The sequence below is a fragment of the Pan troglodytes genome, chromosome 14 (assembly GCF_028858775.2).
Source record: "Pan troglodytes isolate AG18354 chromosome 14, NHGRI_mPanTro3-v2.0_pri, whole genome shotgun sequence".
NCBI classification, from domain to species: Eukaryota; Metazoa; Chordata; class Mammalia; order Primates; family Hominidae; genus Pan; species Pan troglodytes.
The window spans coordinates 94,921,320-94,937,609 of NC_072412.2; the positions used below are offsets into that span (position 1 = coordinate 94,921,320).

Consider the following 16,290-nt stretch of genomic DNA (forward strand, 5'->3'; position numbering starts at 1 on the left):
ATGCATATGTGTGTCTGTACATATATAGACATATGCACAAAAGAAATTACAATTACACACATATGGTCATTGCAGCAGTATTCACAATAACAGAGACATGGAATCAAACTAAATGCCAATCAGTAATAGACTGGATAAAGAAAATGTGGTACATATATAATACAGAATACTATGCAACCATAAAAAAGAACTAGATCATGTCCTTTGCAGGAATGTGGATGGAGCTGTGGGCCATTATCCTTAGCAAACTAACACAGAAGCAGAAAACCAAACACTACATATTTGTACTTATAAGTGTGAGCTAAGCAATGAGAACACATGAACACAAAGAAGGGAACAACACACATTGAGGCCTGCTGGAGGGTGGCGGTTAGGAGGAGGAAGAGGATCACGAAAAATAACTAATGGGTACTAGGCCTAATACCTGGGTGACAAAATAATCTGTACAACAAATTCCCGTGAGTTTACCTGTATAACAAACCTGCACATGTACCCCTGAACTTAAAAGTTAAAATTAATTCATTCATTCATTTCACTTCATATAAATGTGTATATTTTTACCTGCACAATACATACAAACACATACATACATTTTTCACATATATAATTGTAAAGATGTGTGGTGTGCCCATTTTTGTATGTGTACACAGTTCTTAAGCCAGCATCGTAATTAGTAAATACGCATTATTTATTAGTAGCAGTTCCACTAATATTAGGAAGAAATAACATTTTCTATGATGGACTATAGACTTTAAGCTAATGAAAGAATGTGATATATAGAAATAGGTACAAATGTTTTAATATCAACATATGTAAACATTTATGAATACTCAAATTAAAAATATTATTTTTGTCCAAAAATTAATTAAAAACTTTTACTATAAATAAACACATTCCATTAGTGGTACATAAAATTATTGTACATACATCAGTAACCTGCTATACAAAAGTTTGAAAATGTAATGGAAGAAAATATCATTTGTCTAATCATAATAAAAAACAAAAAGTCTAGAAATAAATGTAATAAAAAAGTTCTAGATTTAAACAAAAATCAACTTTATAACACTTATGAATAACAAAAATTACATTTGAACAAATGCAAAATTGCCCATAATTTCCAATAAAAAGGATAAACATGACAAACATGCCATTTATCTATTTATTAATTATTATATTCAAATGCAATTCAATACATTTATCATTTTTTCTAAAAATATACAATTTCTAACTTTATAAGAAAAGAATCACGAACATATTTTCAAAATCTCTCTGAAAGAGTAAAGCAAGGGGAAAGGCTGTCTTTGCCTAATTTATATTGTATGGCTCTATCAAATACATGGACAAACAGAATATTGGAACAGAATATAAATTCCAGACTCAAAAAAACAGACTCAAGTACTTATGGCAATTTTATATATAAGGAAGTTAGAATCTCAAATCAGTGGTACTATAGATGAACATTTAAATCAATGGTTATGGGAAAACAAAGAACAAAATAAAAATTTCTGAAAACTGTATATTTTTATATTAATTTAAAGTTGAGCAAGTATTTCTAATCACTGCTAAAAACAGGAACTATGGCCAGGCGCGGTGGCCCACGCCTGTAGTCCCAGCAGGTTGGGAGGCAGAGGTGGTCAGATCACCTTAAGTCAGGAGTTTGAGACCAGCCTGGCCAACATGGTGAAATCCTCTCTCTACTAAAAATACAAAAAATTAGCCAGGTGTGGTGGCACACACCTGTAATCCTAGCTACTCAGGAGGCTGAGGCAGGAGAATCTCTTGAAATCAGGAGGCAGAGGTTGCAGTGAGCCAAGATGGTGCCACTGCACTCCGGCCTGGGCGACACAGTGGTGACTCTGTCTCAAAAAACAAACAAACAAACAAAAAACACAGGAACAACAAAATTTTTGATACATTTGACTAATAAAAGTTACACATTTTTTAAAAAAATAAATGAAATCGCAAACAATAAGTAGCAAACTAAAAAACAAAAATTGAAACCCATGCCACAAAGGATTGATTTTTGTAATGTAAATGGCTCTTAGACATCAATAACAGAACAAATAGCTCATTAATAAAATGTATACAAGAGGAATAAACTGACAGTTATTAAAATATATGAATCATAGGAAAACATATGAAAAGGTCCTCAACCTCACTCATAATAAAATACATGAAAATTAAAGCTACAAAGAGAAATTATTTCTCCTCCATCTGATTAGCACTATCCAAAAGTTGACAGGTTTACAGCACATTCTATTCATGAAGTTGTGGAGAAACAGGCACTCTCAAACATGGCTTTTGAGAATGGAAAATGATATAACTCTCAATGAGGTGAATTTGCCAACTTCTATTATAATTAACCTTTTGATTCTGTAGTTTTTCCTCTAAAAATTATTCTATGATTAGACCCATATACACACACAATTATATTTGTACATCATTATTTATTGCTATATTATTTGAAGTAACAAAATAACATGTAAAATATTAAAGTGCTTCTCTTTAAGGGTATTTTAAAATATACTACGCTATAACCACTTATTAGAATTAGAATATTCAAGTAATCCTGCACTTTGGGAGGCCAAGGCTGGTGGATCACTTGAGGCCAGGAGTTGGAGACCAGCCTGGCCAACATGGAGAAATGTCATCTCTACTAAAAACACAAAAATTAGCTGGGGGTGGTGGCAGGTGCCTGTAATCTCAGCTACTCAGGAGGCTGATGCAGGGAAATTGCTTGAACCCGGGAGGCTGAGGTTGCAGTGAGCCAAGACCGTTCCACTGCACTCCAGCCTGGGCCACAGAGCAAGACTGGATCTCAAAAAAAAAAAAGAAAAGAAAAGAAAAAAAAAGAATGCTTAACAGCTACACACCCAAAAATGAAGATCACTACAGTTGTATAAAAATTATCAAGATACATTGATAAAGGGCATACAGATGGCTGAGAACAGCATATGTTATACACTACAAAGAGGGGAGGAAATAAAAAAATATGTTTTATTTGCATAAAGAAATATTGGAAAAAAATTTCCGAAACTTACTTTTTTTTTTTCTCCAGGGTCAGGGAAGTAGATATGGGATAGACAGAAATGTGTATAAGACGGTTTTCAGTTTATACTATTTTATATTGTTTTATTTTGAACCTTTTAAATGTTTTAACACTATATTACCTTTTCTAAAAAACAACTTTTTCAAAGGCTCCATTCCATATTTTGAATTACATGATTAAGGGCATATGCTTTAAAACAGCCCCTAAGGATACAAATGATTATTGAACATTGAGAAAATCTAACTGTGGATATAGTTTCTTACTATTTTGCCACTATAGTGATAGAAATTACTCCGTTGCCAATTGTAAATAGTTCCATTCTGAACACAGCCATATTCTCCAGAGGTTATTTCCAGTGTCGCATTGCAACCGGCCATCATATGTCTCAGCACTTTTCTTAGGCCATCAGTAATCGGTGTATCACAACCAGAGATGACTTCCAATTTGCTCTCGTGGACAATTATGCATGGGAATTTTTATAATCACTTTATCATTGGGAAGCATATTTCATATAACACTATGAAAGTAACAGTGCTGGCCAGGCACAGTGGCTCACACCTGTAATCCTCGCACTTTGGGAGGCTGAAGTGGGCTAATCACCTGAGGTCAGGAGTTTTAGACCAGCCTGACCAACATGGAGAAACCCCGTCTCTACTAAAAATACAAAATTATCTGGGAGTGGTGGTGCACATCTGTAATCCCAGCTACTCAAGCGGCTGAGGCAGGAGAATCTCTTGAACCCGGGAGGCAGAGGTTGCAGTGAGTTGAGATGGCACCATTGCACTCCAGACTGGGCAACAAGAGCGAAACTCCGTCTCAAAAAAAAAAGAAAGAAAGAAGAAAAAGAAAGAAAGGAAGGAAGAGCAGAGAAGAGAAGAGAAGAAGAGAGAAAGAAAAAAAATGATAGTGCTGCTAGATTTCCCTGGCAAATAAATGCCAAAGATGACCATGTCTAGTGATGTAAATTGATAGGATGTTTGTTTTTACTTCATTTTGGTAAATTCTGAATGTGATGCATTCTTGTGTCAACTGGAACGTCATCTTTGAAGTTAGTTCAGTTCTTTTTTTTAGTCAGAATATTTTCTACATTTGTATATTAGTGCATTTTCCCTTTTGCATGATTAGGTTAGCTAGAATTTAATTTTATTTTTCATATAATCTGGAATTTTGGTTCTCAACTAATTACGTATTTTTTTCTCTTTTGTAACTCTTAATTTCTGCATTTATATTTATCATTTTGTCATTCTTTTTTCCTTCTATAAATGTGTGCTCTCTTTTCAATAATCTGAGTTGCACACCTCATCTGTATGATTTCATAATTTATTTTTATTGAAAGAACCATACAAGGTACAGAATTTTCTGTGAGTATTGCTGTGCATTCAACCCAAGTGTCCTGTAACTAGTATTTCAATTATCATTCTTTCTAAAACCTCCTTTGACATAACAGCTATTGAAAAAGAAAGATTTGTGTTAAATTTCAGATAGAAACTTGTATTTGATTTCTGATTCATTATTGATTTCTAATTCTATTATAATTAGTTAAGAAGATATCACTGTATTACAATTATTATATAACACTTATTTTTCTTGTTTTTGGTAATAATTATTGTGTATACATGGACATACACATATTACATATGCACACACAGCATATCATCAATCTACCTTATTGGTTATATTTCTTAAATTTTCAGTTTTTCTTCTTTTCAGTTTTTTTGTTGTTGTTATTGTTGACCACTTAATTCCTTAATTAATGGATTCAATTAATCCATTCTAATAGGAATCAAATGTTGCCTTTATATTTGTTGCATAGTTAGGTATAATTTTTTAAATTGTGAATTGTAACATTTAGCAGAATAAAGTTCAGTATTTACCTTATGAAATGTTTTTGGCATTAATTCTACCTAATATGATATTCAGTTAACCAATCAACTTTGCTTTCCTTATCTTTAAATTTGAATGCCTACAAATACTTATTCTTTTATTTTTAACTTTCATAGAGTGCAAAGTTATCTGTTTTCAATTTAGTGGTTAGAATTATATATTTGTTCTGAAAATCTTTTAAATTCACATTTTCATTTTAATTGCTTTAAGTTGTGCAAAACTGTTACTTGGGATTTTTAAGAATTTCTTTTTTGTCTACAGTTATTTTCACCTTGATTTTTAAATTTTGCCTATTTATGTTCTATTTGTCTTTCATGGCATTAACCAGGGTTCATCACTCCTGCCAGTTGTTTCAAATAGTCTGTTTGTGATTTTATTCATTATTACTTCGGGTATTCTCTTTTTTAATTCATAGGGAACATTTCTCTTGATTCTTCCTATAATAGCAACCATACTCATGTTTCCCAAGACTACATTTGCTATGGGAAAAGGATGCTGCTTGCAGTGTGCATGACTATCACATAGGAGGCTGTCCACAGGAAACCTATCAGATAACTGGTGGTTGCAAGGTTTGTCTCTGGCTAAATGGAGCTCATTGACAGAAAACAGCCACACTGTGTATCAGCTCCCTGCAGTTTTCTGTCCTTCTCATATCTTTTCTCTTCAGTTTACCTGATTCCTCAAATGAGTCCTCTTCTTTCTCCAAGCAAAGTCATATCTAGTATAAAGGAAAAAACATATTTATTGCAATTATGTAAATATTTCTCTCTCAAAAGTTCAGTTCCCTGTCTTTTCTTTGAATCTTAGATATGGCATCTCATTATGTGTTAGGAGAAGAAAATACACAAGGCTAGGAGTTGTAGTGATAGAATAGAGAGCCACAGGAAAACAGAGGAGAAAATCACAGATCAATTCTTCAAGATACAGTTGTCACTGTACTTAAATTTGAAGCTAGTTATTCTTTATATGATGTATTCATATCACCTTTAAAAAGACATAGTTCTATGTAGGCCAGAGCTATTATTAGTGTCATCATTGATGTCATGGGGTCTACCTAATAAGTAACCTCATGATGCCAATGTTCCCAGGGTGTCTAGACAGGCATTTGTCAGTTCCCTCTCATGCAATTTTGCACGATTTTTCTGCTTTGGCTGTGAGGGCTTTGGGTCACTTTAATAGAATGTGCACTCTGTAGCTCAATAGCCACTAGTGTAAACAAGTAATTTCGAAAAGATCCACGCTGATTAACGATTAGGTTTGCAAAGTGGGGAAAACTGTTATGTACGCAGGGGGTAAAAGAATCATATGGTTCACAGTAAGTAATTTTGTATGTGATTATCTTGCCTTTGAGTCACTGCGGAGTATGATTAGTATAGATTTTTTAACCAAAACAAAATATAAAATAATTAAGAAACAAAGTGTTGTAAAATAACTACTGATTTGCTATAATTTATTCTCTTATATGCCACTTTTAATCTTATTTCCAGAAACAGTAAATGAGCATCTAACGTGTATGAAGTGACACGCTAGAACAATAAAAGCTTGGCACATAGTGGATTTGGTGTTAATGGCTACCAAACCCACCTGCATTTTAACACATGCAGGTTCTAATTTAAAATAAATACATATCCAATAAAAATTGATAATTACACACTTATATAGAGGTCCAAATGTTTTCTATACACACAGACACACTCATGGAGACATAACTTGATATATTTCCCAACTATTTTTTGTCTATGAGTTCATGAGCATGTGTACACCCTCGTATTTGCATTATAATGATTTTAGAGTTCTATGGCTTTTATTTCCGCCCCATTGTTCTCAGACCCATACCGTTATTCAAAGAGTATTATCGTGTAGTATGGCACTCCAACCACCACCTGACGACATAATTGCATCTTTTATAAGTCTTTCGGCAATCACTTATGACCGGTGTCAGTACATTGCCTCACTTCCTTTGTTGTAAATGATTTGAAGTATTTTCCTGTAGAGCAAAATAACTGAGAATAAGGCATTTAAATATTGGTTTGAAGTGAAAAAGTCTTCCAGGAGGAAAGCATTTTTTTTTTAAAAAAAAAAAAAAAAAAGGAAAACTCACACTCCTCCGTGATGAAAGACCCCAAACTCATCAACTTGCCAAGAGATGGCAGAATGTTTATCAGAGGATGGTGTTATGCTCAGGGTCAGCATTAGCCTTTGCATTTGGATAGTCAGGAATGTCACTGGTGATAACTAGATAAACTTTTGTAAAAGGTAATCCCTGTGGTTAATCTTGTGAATAAGATCCATCACTATCAACATGGTCATTTTATTTATGAGCCAGTTGACTAAGCCCAGTATCAGTAGAATAAAAAAAAAAAGCTGACTGACCTTCAAATAATGGAGTCTTCTTCAACTAGTTATTAAAAGCATTTTCTGAAGATGTGTGTGTGTGTGTGTGTACATTCACACAGACAAAAATATTCTGAAAATATATGGCCATTCACAGAGTTTCTTCCACAGACTGGATTTTTCAGACTTTCTGTTATTAAATTTTATAATGTTTTTGCTTCCAAGTCTTTGACCTGTGGAAGTAAAAATGTTACTGGACAAAGTTAAACATTTAAGGAAAACTATTTAAGGCTATTGCAATGAAAGAGAAAAACAAAAAAGCAACCTGAACTGAAGACAAAAATAATGAGAGAATTTTTAAAAGCTGGTATGAGGGGATTATATGTCATTCATATTTGGTAATTGGTCTTACCCAAAAGTAAAGTAAACTTTCTTTTATCTTCATGACAGGAGATAGTTTTACAACTTGGAACAAGGGGCCCTCTGAAGTTAGGCCCCTACCTTCCTTCAGAGACTAGCATAGGAACACTATCTTTTTAATGGTTACATTTCAAAGGGATGGCTTTGAGATCCTTGAGAAAGAAAGTACTGGGTTGTAAACTGTCAAAAGGCTTTTTGAAAAACAAAACAAAACAAAAAACCTTATATTTCAAAAGGACAGAAAAAAATTGCAATTACAAGTTTTCTAAACTAAATGCTTTGAAAAAAATGAGGTGAGAGATCTCTCTGGTTAGGTCATCTAACCAGAGATTTTGTAAGGGCTGTAAAGGCAAAAAGACACCTCTCTACAATTTGTCAAGCTGAGGGAAGTGGTCAGGCCATCTTGGTGAGATCACTTTTGCCTGTTAATGAGGGTGAGGCAGGAGAATAGGGTCTGGAGGCAGGGAACATAAGGCCAATTTACGATGACTTCCTAGAACTAAATCAAATGGAAACACTTCAGCAATGACAGGAATGTGAATGGCTTTGCAACTTCACTTTATCCTCTCCTTTTATATAGACAATACACACTCAGTAACATCCTCTCCATTTACTTAGGGGGCATACTGAGTAAATGACTTTGTAACTTGACTTTATCCTCTTCATTTACAAAGGGCATACACCAAGTAGCCAATGGGAAGCCTCTAGAAGTTATTGAAACTCTAGAAAATTCTGTAACCAGGGCTCTTGAGCCCCTATGCTCGGGCCTGCTTCCACCCTGTGGAGAGTACTTTCATTTTCAATAAATCTCTGCTTTTTTTGCTTCATTCTTTTCTTGCTTTGTTTGTGCATTTTGTCCAATTCTTTGCTCAATACGCCAAGAACCTGGAGACCCTCAACCATAACAAGGGTAGATTTCTATTTATGGCAATCTCTCTTTTTATTTAAAGTGGACAACCCCATGAATGACTAGAATTTCTGGCAGATAGGAAATTTTACTTTCTCTACTTTCATTCAAGCTATTTCTACAATGACTTCAGTTTCTCCATTTTCAACAAGGGATAGGGTATCTCGTAGGAATATCTGTAAACCAATTGTTAGCTTTTCTGGTGATAAGGAACTGTCCAGGAGGACGTATGGATGAATACAGGGAAATTTGACAATACAACAGAAGGAAGTACCTCATATATAGCACTTCCACTTAAAGATGGGGAGCTGATGACCATACCCGGTTTAATGGCAATTTTGATCATACAACATCCAAAATGATGGTTATTATGTGCAGCTAAGGTTATTGGGTCTCATAGCAAGCCAAAATCAGGCATTCAATACCTAACAGAATCTAGCTATAAGCCAGAATCAGTTTCTCTGAAGAATTACTGTTTAAAATCGGGCATTCAATGATTTTAGGGTCTACACTGTGATTTCTTACCTTACCTTGCCATGATATACATAATATTTCTGTTTCATAGTAGTAAGCTGTCCAAGTCAGAGCTGTTTATCCTATTATTTAAAGGTTATATCTCAGCTGTTGCAAACCTCTGAGATCCAGGCAACTAAATGGGGTTCCAGACCCTGGAATATTATTGGGAATTTTCTCATGCTCTGGAAATGACATGTCTTAGTGTTTAAGTTGCTTGCAACCCCCACTCATAAAATCCAGGTAGCTTAACTTCATCAATACAGTGAAACAATTTAATATCTTGTGAAATTTTTAGTCCCTAAAAGGTATTGTTGTTGTGAATTAAAACAATAAAGTTCTATTGTTAGTCTTGCTAGGTGAAAAAAAGAATGCCTGGTGATATTTATCATTAATTTTTTTTTAATTGTATTTGACAGATGGATAGCCTCAAACAAGTTTCCAGAGATTATGTCAGTTTTCTGTAGTACATGTGGAGCTGCAGATTCAATTAGGGATAGCACCTGATTAAACTTAAAATAATCTCAAACAGTTTTGCATTAGCCAAAGAAGTGAAATACACATTTTAGAAAAATCAGTAGCCTTATACCTTTCAAGTCTCTGATTGTGATGTTTTTTTTCTACAATTTCTCCATGAATGTGATATTAGTTTCACTGTACTGACTTAGTCAAGAAGAAAGTTCACTTGATTGATCCTATTATAATGAACTTCGCTCCAAAGGTAAAGGAATAATGTGGAGTTCTACAAGTTAGCAAGTATGCATATGGAGCATATCACTCAATAACAAGATGAGATTACAGAACAGCTGGCCCATCATGAGACAAACTTAGGCAAATATTTCAATTATCATCTTAGTGAAAAACCCAAATTTTGGCTGGTGCACTACTGTGGTGTTTTGGGTCCCTAAGCATCAGCATCTCTTTGAGATAACATGTCCATGCTTTTTTTTTTTCCAATGCTTTCCACTGTGAAAACATCTGAAGTTCCTTTGGAAAAGCCTATCTGCAAGATTACTTTTGCAATTTCCACTGAGTTCTTTCTTAAGAAAATTCAGCCTTCTCTTTATTTAAAAGGGCCCATGGAGTGAGCCCAGGAGGCGGAGATTGCAGTGAGCAGAGATAGCGCCACTGCACTCCGGCCTGGGCGAAAAAGCCAGACTCATCTCAAAAAAAAAAAAAAAAAAAAAAAAAAGAGCCCATGGAATGGCTCTGGTTTCAAACTGGAAGAGGATCTGGGATTCCACTATAGCCCTCAATTTAGGATTCTTTGGACCTGGCCATTAATTTTGCCTGCTCATGTACTTCAGTACTTTGGAAACCATAAACAAATTGTTACCAATTAAGTTATTGCCTCTTATGAGTGAAACAATTATGATTGTTCCATTTTTTTTTCCTGTTCATTAGGGTAGCTGTATTAGTCAGGGTTCTCTAGAGAACAAAACCAATAAGAGATTATATACATATATATAGTGTGTGTGTGTGCATCTGTGTGTATGGGTGTACTCAAGGAATTATGGAGACTAAGAAGTCATATATTCTGCCATCTGTAACTTGGAGACCTGGGAAAGCTGGTGGTTTAGTTTGACTGCTTGAGATCCAGAGAGCCAATGGTGTAGATTCCAGTTCAAGTCTGAAGGCCTGAGAACTAAGAAGCAGAATCCCTGAGGATAGGAGAAGATTGATGTCCTAGTTTAAAGAATCATGCAGAGTTTGAGTTTATGCCTCATTTCTGGCCTTTTCAGGCCCTCCCCAGATTGAATGACGTCCACTCATATCAAAGAGGGCATCTCCTTTACTCAGTACATCAACTCACATGTTAATCTATTCTGGAAACACACAGAGACAGGAAGAAACAATGTTCAACCAGACATCTGGTTTCCCATGGCCGAGTCAAATTGGCAGATAAGATTAACCATTATAAGTCCACCCTTAGTCAATTTGGCACCTATATATATCTCTTTATACCCTGCCTAATCTTCAGATGAAGCCAGTAACAAGATCACAGTTCTTCCTAACAATCAAAATATTCTTCATATAACAAAAATGCACTAGTCTTTCCCCAGAAGAGGAGGTAAATTTCCTGATTTTCTTTGATATCCCATAACTTATATCCTGTGATGCAAAATTAACAATATTTAATTACTGTGGCATAAAGTCAATACATCTTAAATCATCTGATAAAAGATTAAGAGAGGAAATAAAATACATATACATACACACATACACATATATACATACACACACGTATTCATAACCAAGTAAGGAAAAAGTACTCATGAGAATTAAAGTCCTCATTTCTCTAACTACTCACATGGTCATACCTGGTATTTTTAACTACTTTTTTCTGCTAAACATTCTGTGTTCCCTTCTCCTTCAGCAACACTTTAGCTGGTCACAGTTCTTTACCTAGTAGGGTGACCCAAAGCTTCATTCTTGAGAGTCTGTGCCATTAGTCGTCCTGCCTGGATAATATTGCTCTAGTTTTCCATTGATGTTAATCATAAGGCAAGGTAATACTAACAGACACGGTAAAAAAAAAATTCCTGCATTCCTGCCGGGGGCGGAGGCTCACGCCTGTAATCCTAGCACTTTGGGAGGCAGAGGCGGGCGGATCATGAGGTCAGGAGATCGAGACCATCCTGGCTAACGCGGTGAAACCCCGTCTCTACCAAAAATACAAAAAAATTTTTGTAAATTTTGTAAATTCCTGCATTCCGGCTGGGCGTGGTGGCGGGCGCCTGTAGTCCCAGCTACTCAGGAGGCTGAGGCAGGAGAATGGTGTGAACCCGGGAGGCGGAGCTTGCAGTGAACCGAGATCTCGCCACTGCATTCCAGCCTGGGCGACAGAGTGAGACTCGGTCTCAAAAATAAATAAATAAATAAATAAAAATAAAAATTCCTGTATTCCAGGCATACACTTCTTTCCTTCTTTGTTCAGTAAGTCTAATTTACTATTGGCAGTGAGGATCAGTCACTTCAGTCAGCACCATAACTCCCTTCGTTGCCTGTTGATTCAGAAGCATGAAGAGCCCAAAGCGTCCACATAGTCCTTGCTTTTAATTTAACGGAATTATTTTTGTGTTTCCTGGTGAAATCACGTATCCCTTTGGAACTAAGACCTCTACGCTAGCAAAACATAAAATTGTACAAGAAGCAAAACTTGATAGTTGGTCACTGGGTAAAATAGTGAGTAGTGCCACTCCCATTTCTAGCCCTCGTTTCATGGACCAGTGAATCTTGGCTATGGGGAAGAAAAGTACTATATATTGGATGTAGATTTAGAGCATATAAGCCTTTTGAATAACTTTATCCTAGCCCTCCAAGATATTGCCAGCTAGCTCACATTGTAACTTGGTATTCAAAAGCCATTCCACTTTTCTATCAAACACTATCAGGATTGTGGGGAACATAGTAAAATGAATAAATTCAACAACTATGGGATTATTTATATTCCTTGATCAGAGGCAATGCCTAAAATATGGCGACCTGAGTATTTACGAAAAACCATAATATATTATGGTTGTTTTGGCAGAAGCATTACATGAAGGGAAGGTAAGTCCATATTGAGAGTAAGTGTCTATTCTGATAAAAACAAAATGTTGCTACTTCCGTGATCAATTAGTCTAATGTAATCAGCTTGCCATGGAATAGTGCTTTATCAGGGACTCAGTGTTGGTCTCTGCTGCTGGCAACCGGGGCACTCAGCAGTGGCTGCACCACAGCAGCCTTAGTGAGTGGAAGTCCATGTTACTTAGCCCACACGTAACTACCATCCTTGCCATGATGATCACCATGTTCATGAGCTCACTAGGCGATGAGAGGGGTGGCTGGTGAAAGAGGATGACCAGTATCCACAGAGCAGGTCATTCTATCCATTTGATTATTAAAACTCCCTCTACTGAGGTCACCCTGTAGAAAACGTAAATAATATATTTTACCAATAGCATAAATATTTTTAAAAGATTATTAATATAGTCAAATATTACCAAAAACAAATGAAAGAAAACACAATTATCACATTTTTAAGGAGTAGGAGACATGCATAAGATTGAGTGGAGGATTGAAATGATTTGTGAATGTATGTATGAATCTTTAACAATCAATTTGAAATCCGGTGAAATTAAGAATTTCCATGGAGAATTCACTTACTGAAAGAGAATTCAAAACAAGCAACTTGAATACAGATGTAGTCAAGGTATGAATTTAAATAGAATAAAAATAATCACATAAAAATGACTCAGGCTGAGAAGTCAAAGAGAGTATTTATCAAACCATGAAGGATTGATTGTTCGGGAATTATTTGTTTCAGACTAAAGAAAAATAGTGGTATGTTTTCCACATCATTTGTTTAGGTGGAGAATTCTTTGTATAAAAAACAAAGGAAGCAAGCATAAAAATAGAAAACATAAAGATAATATGATGACCTGAGTATTTATCAAAAAACCAAAATACAATTATTTTTAAAATTAGTCTTTGGGATTGTGTATGTGCACACATACATACGCATATATCTGTAATTAACATCCTATTCAATTCAATAAGAAAAAATCAAATATATGAACACACATATATGTGTGTGTGTATATACATACATATATATATATATATGGAAAAAAAACATCAGTATTAGATACCTATGCAATATTCAACCTAGAAATTATCTTTAACTTGAGTTTTAAAGTTGGATGTAGTATTAGTCTGTTCTTTCATTGCTATAAAGAAATATTTGAGTCTGGGGAACTTCTAAGAAAAGAGGTTTAATTGGCTCATGGTTCTGCAGGCTGTACAGGAAGCATGGCAGCATCTGCTTCTAGTGAGGCCTCAGGGAGCTTTTACTCACAATGTAAGGAAAAACAGGAGCAAGCATCTTACGTGGCAGGAGCAGCAGCAAGAGAGAGAAGGAGGTGGGAGGTGCTACACACTTTGAAACAACCAGATCTCATGAAAACTCACTCACCATCTCAAGGACAGCCATCAAGGGCATGGTGTTAAACCATTCAGGAGAACCCGTCCCCATGATCCAATCGTCTCCCATCAGGCCTCACCTCCAACATTAGGGACTAAAATTGAACATGAGATTTGGGTGGGAACACAGATCCAAACCATATCATATATATTTATGTAAACACACATATATATGATATGTATATATTTTATATATGTATGTGATATATATGTATGTGGTGTATATATCATATGTACCTCAGATGTATGATATAGGTATATGATATGTATATATATACACACAGACACATACACACACTGCATGGATATATGTATACATAATGTATGTATGTATGCATATGCATACATACATATTCATTGCCTTTTATAAATTTATATTGTGCATTGTATTTTCCTTTGCATTTTAGAATAATTCTAAGTTATTTAAATATTCTTGTTGCTATTATAAATGTGTTTCTCATTATATTTTGTAATAGAAAAATCTTGGAATGTAGATATTTAGATGACCAGTTTCAGAAATGCTGTTTTCTCACTCTTGTCAATCAAAAGCACTGTAGGTCTGAACGTGATGTCTCATGTCTGTAATCCTACCACTTTGGGAGGTCAAGGTGGGAGAATCCCATGAACCCAGGAGTTCAAGGTTACGGTGAGCTATGATTGTGCCACTGCACTCCAGCCTGGGTAACAGAGTGAGACCCTGTCTCTAAAAAGAAAAAAGAAAAAAATAGCATGATATATTGTTGATCGATGTTTGGATGGCTTTCAATGAATCATGCCTCTCAGTATTTAATTTGTAACATCAACTCTAGTTTTGGCCGTGTGACTCACTTTCACCAAAACAAGTGCTCTAAAATGCTCATAGTACTACTACTATAGTAACACAAACTTGAAAATGACCCAAATACACATCAACAGTAGAATGGATAAGTTGTGATATATTTTCATAATGGAATGCAATGAAAATGTAAATTACAACTACATGATTAGAAACATAATATTGAGCACAAAAGGGACACACAAAAGTGTACATAGCATGTGGCTCTGTTTATGTAAAGCATAAACAGGGAAACAAAAGTCTAGTCTATGTCAGCAATATAATGTTAACCCTTGGATGTAATGCCAGGTTCCTTCAATGCTAATTATGTCTTGTTTTTTATCTAGGTAATGGATTTGTTCAGTTTGAAACAATCAGGCTCTACATATATATGCTCATGTTTATATAAATATACTGCCTCAAAATGCAAAAGACAAAAACAGTCATCCTGTATCTTCTCCTAGAGTCTTTAAAAAGTCAGTTCAATAGGCAAAGAAGGAATGTGCTTGAGAATCTAGATGAAGACAATATTAATCAACCTTGTTTATTTGTTTCCCCAAAGAGCTATGCCTTCTATGTTTAAGTATATAAAAGGTGGATTTAATCAGAGGAAACCATGAATGTTTTAATTAACAAGGGAAAGAAAGAGAATGCTATTATTTAAAAATAACAATATATCTCCAATGACTAAGTCACCAAAAATATGCAGATATTTTAATTATTAGATGATATTAAGAGCAAAAATTGTAACTATTATACAACCCTTTTATAATAAATATTAATTTTGATCATAGACTTTAAAATATTGACAAATGTTTAGTTTAAAAAGTAACTATAATTTCATATATATGAATCATTAGATAATATATATTATTTGTTCCAAGATATCTAATTAATCTGAATAAAATATATAAAGCTGTGCATAACGATTCTTTCATTAGGTATTTCTATTGATGCTGTTGTAATTTATGCCAGTATTTTGATAGAAAGTCACCAAAACATCATTTAATTTGAGTAGATAACGAAAATGTTGAATGAGTCTCCTAATAAGAACCCAACTTTAGCAGAAACACATTATCAGTCACAAAATATAAATAAAAATATTTTAAAGGGGATGCTAAAAGAAATATGAGAAAGTAAAAGTCACACTATTAAAAAAAGATTAAATATAATTTATATATGCAGTACCATGAAGTTTCATGGTATTTATCACATAACCAAGAATTCTGATTAAAATAGATTTTTTAATATTTTGTATCAAGAAATAACTATATTCCATATTAGCTTATAACAGATTCTGTGTAGATACAGAATCAAAGTGTCTGGGTTTTGTTTTTATGTATAAATATTTTGGCAGCCCTTCAATGTGGGCTTTTCATTTTCTACACCAAAGCTAAGGAGACA

The 16,290-nt window shown here is 34.6% G+C and overlaps 1 protein-coding gene across 5 annotated transcripts in view; it reads right to left on the reverse strand.

Annotated features, from left to right (window-relative positions):
• Positions 1-4,769: 4,769 nt before the first annotated feature.
• Positions 4,770-16,290, reverse strand: part of LOC107968076 (zinc finger protein 283-like) — an 83,066-nt gene continuing 71,545 nt past the window's right edge. For 3 of the 5 annotated variants that reach the window (XR_010150538.1, XM_063792274.1, XM_063792273.1), the window contains 4 exons: positions 12,749-13,016; positions 7,307-7,500; positions 6,770-6,920; positions 4,770-5,651 (listed from right to left, as the gene is read on the reverse strand). Coding sequence is in view for 1 of the 5 variants with exons in the window: in XM_063792273.1 (XP_063648343.1) it covers positions 12,971-13,016 (46 nt within the window). In the remaining 4 variants the exon portion in view is untranslated. Of the gene's footprint in view, positions 5,652-6,769; positions 6,921-7,306; positions 7,501-11,428; positions 13,017-16,290 lie in introns of all 5 variants that reach the window. The other 2 variants (XR_010150537.1, XM_063792276.1) reach the window with 2 other exon arrangements.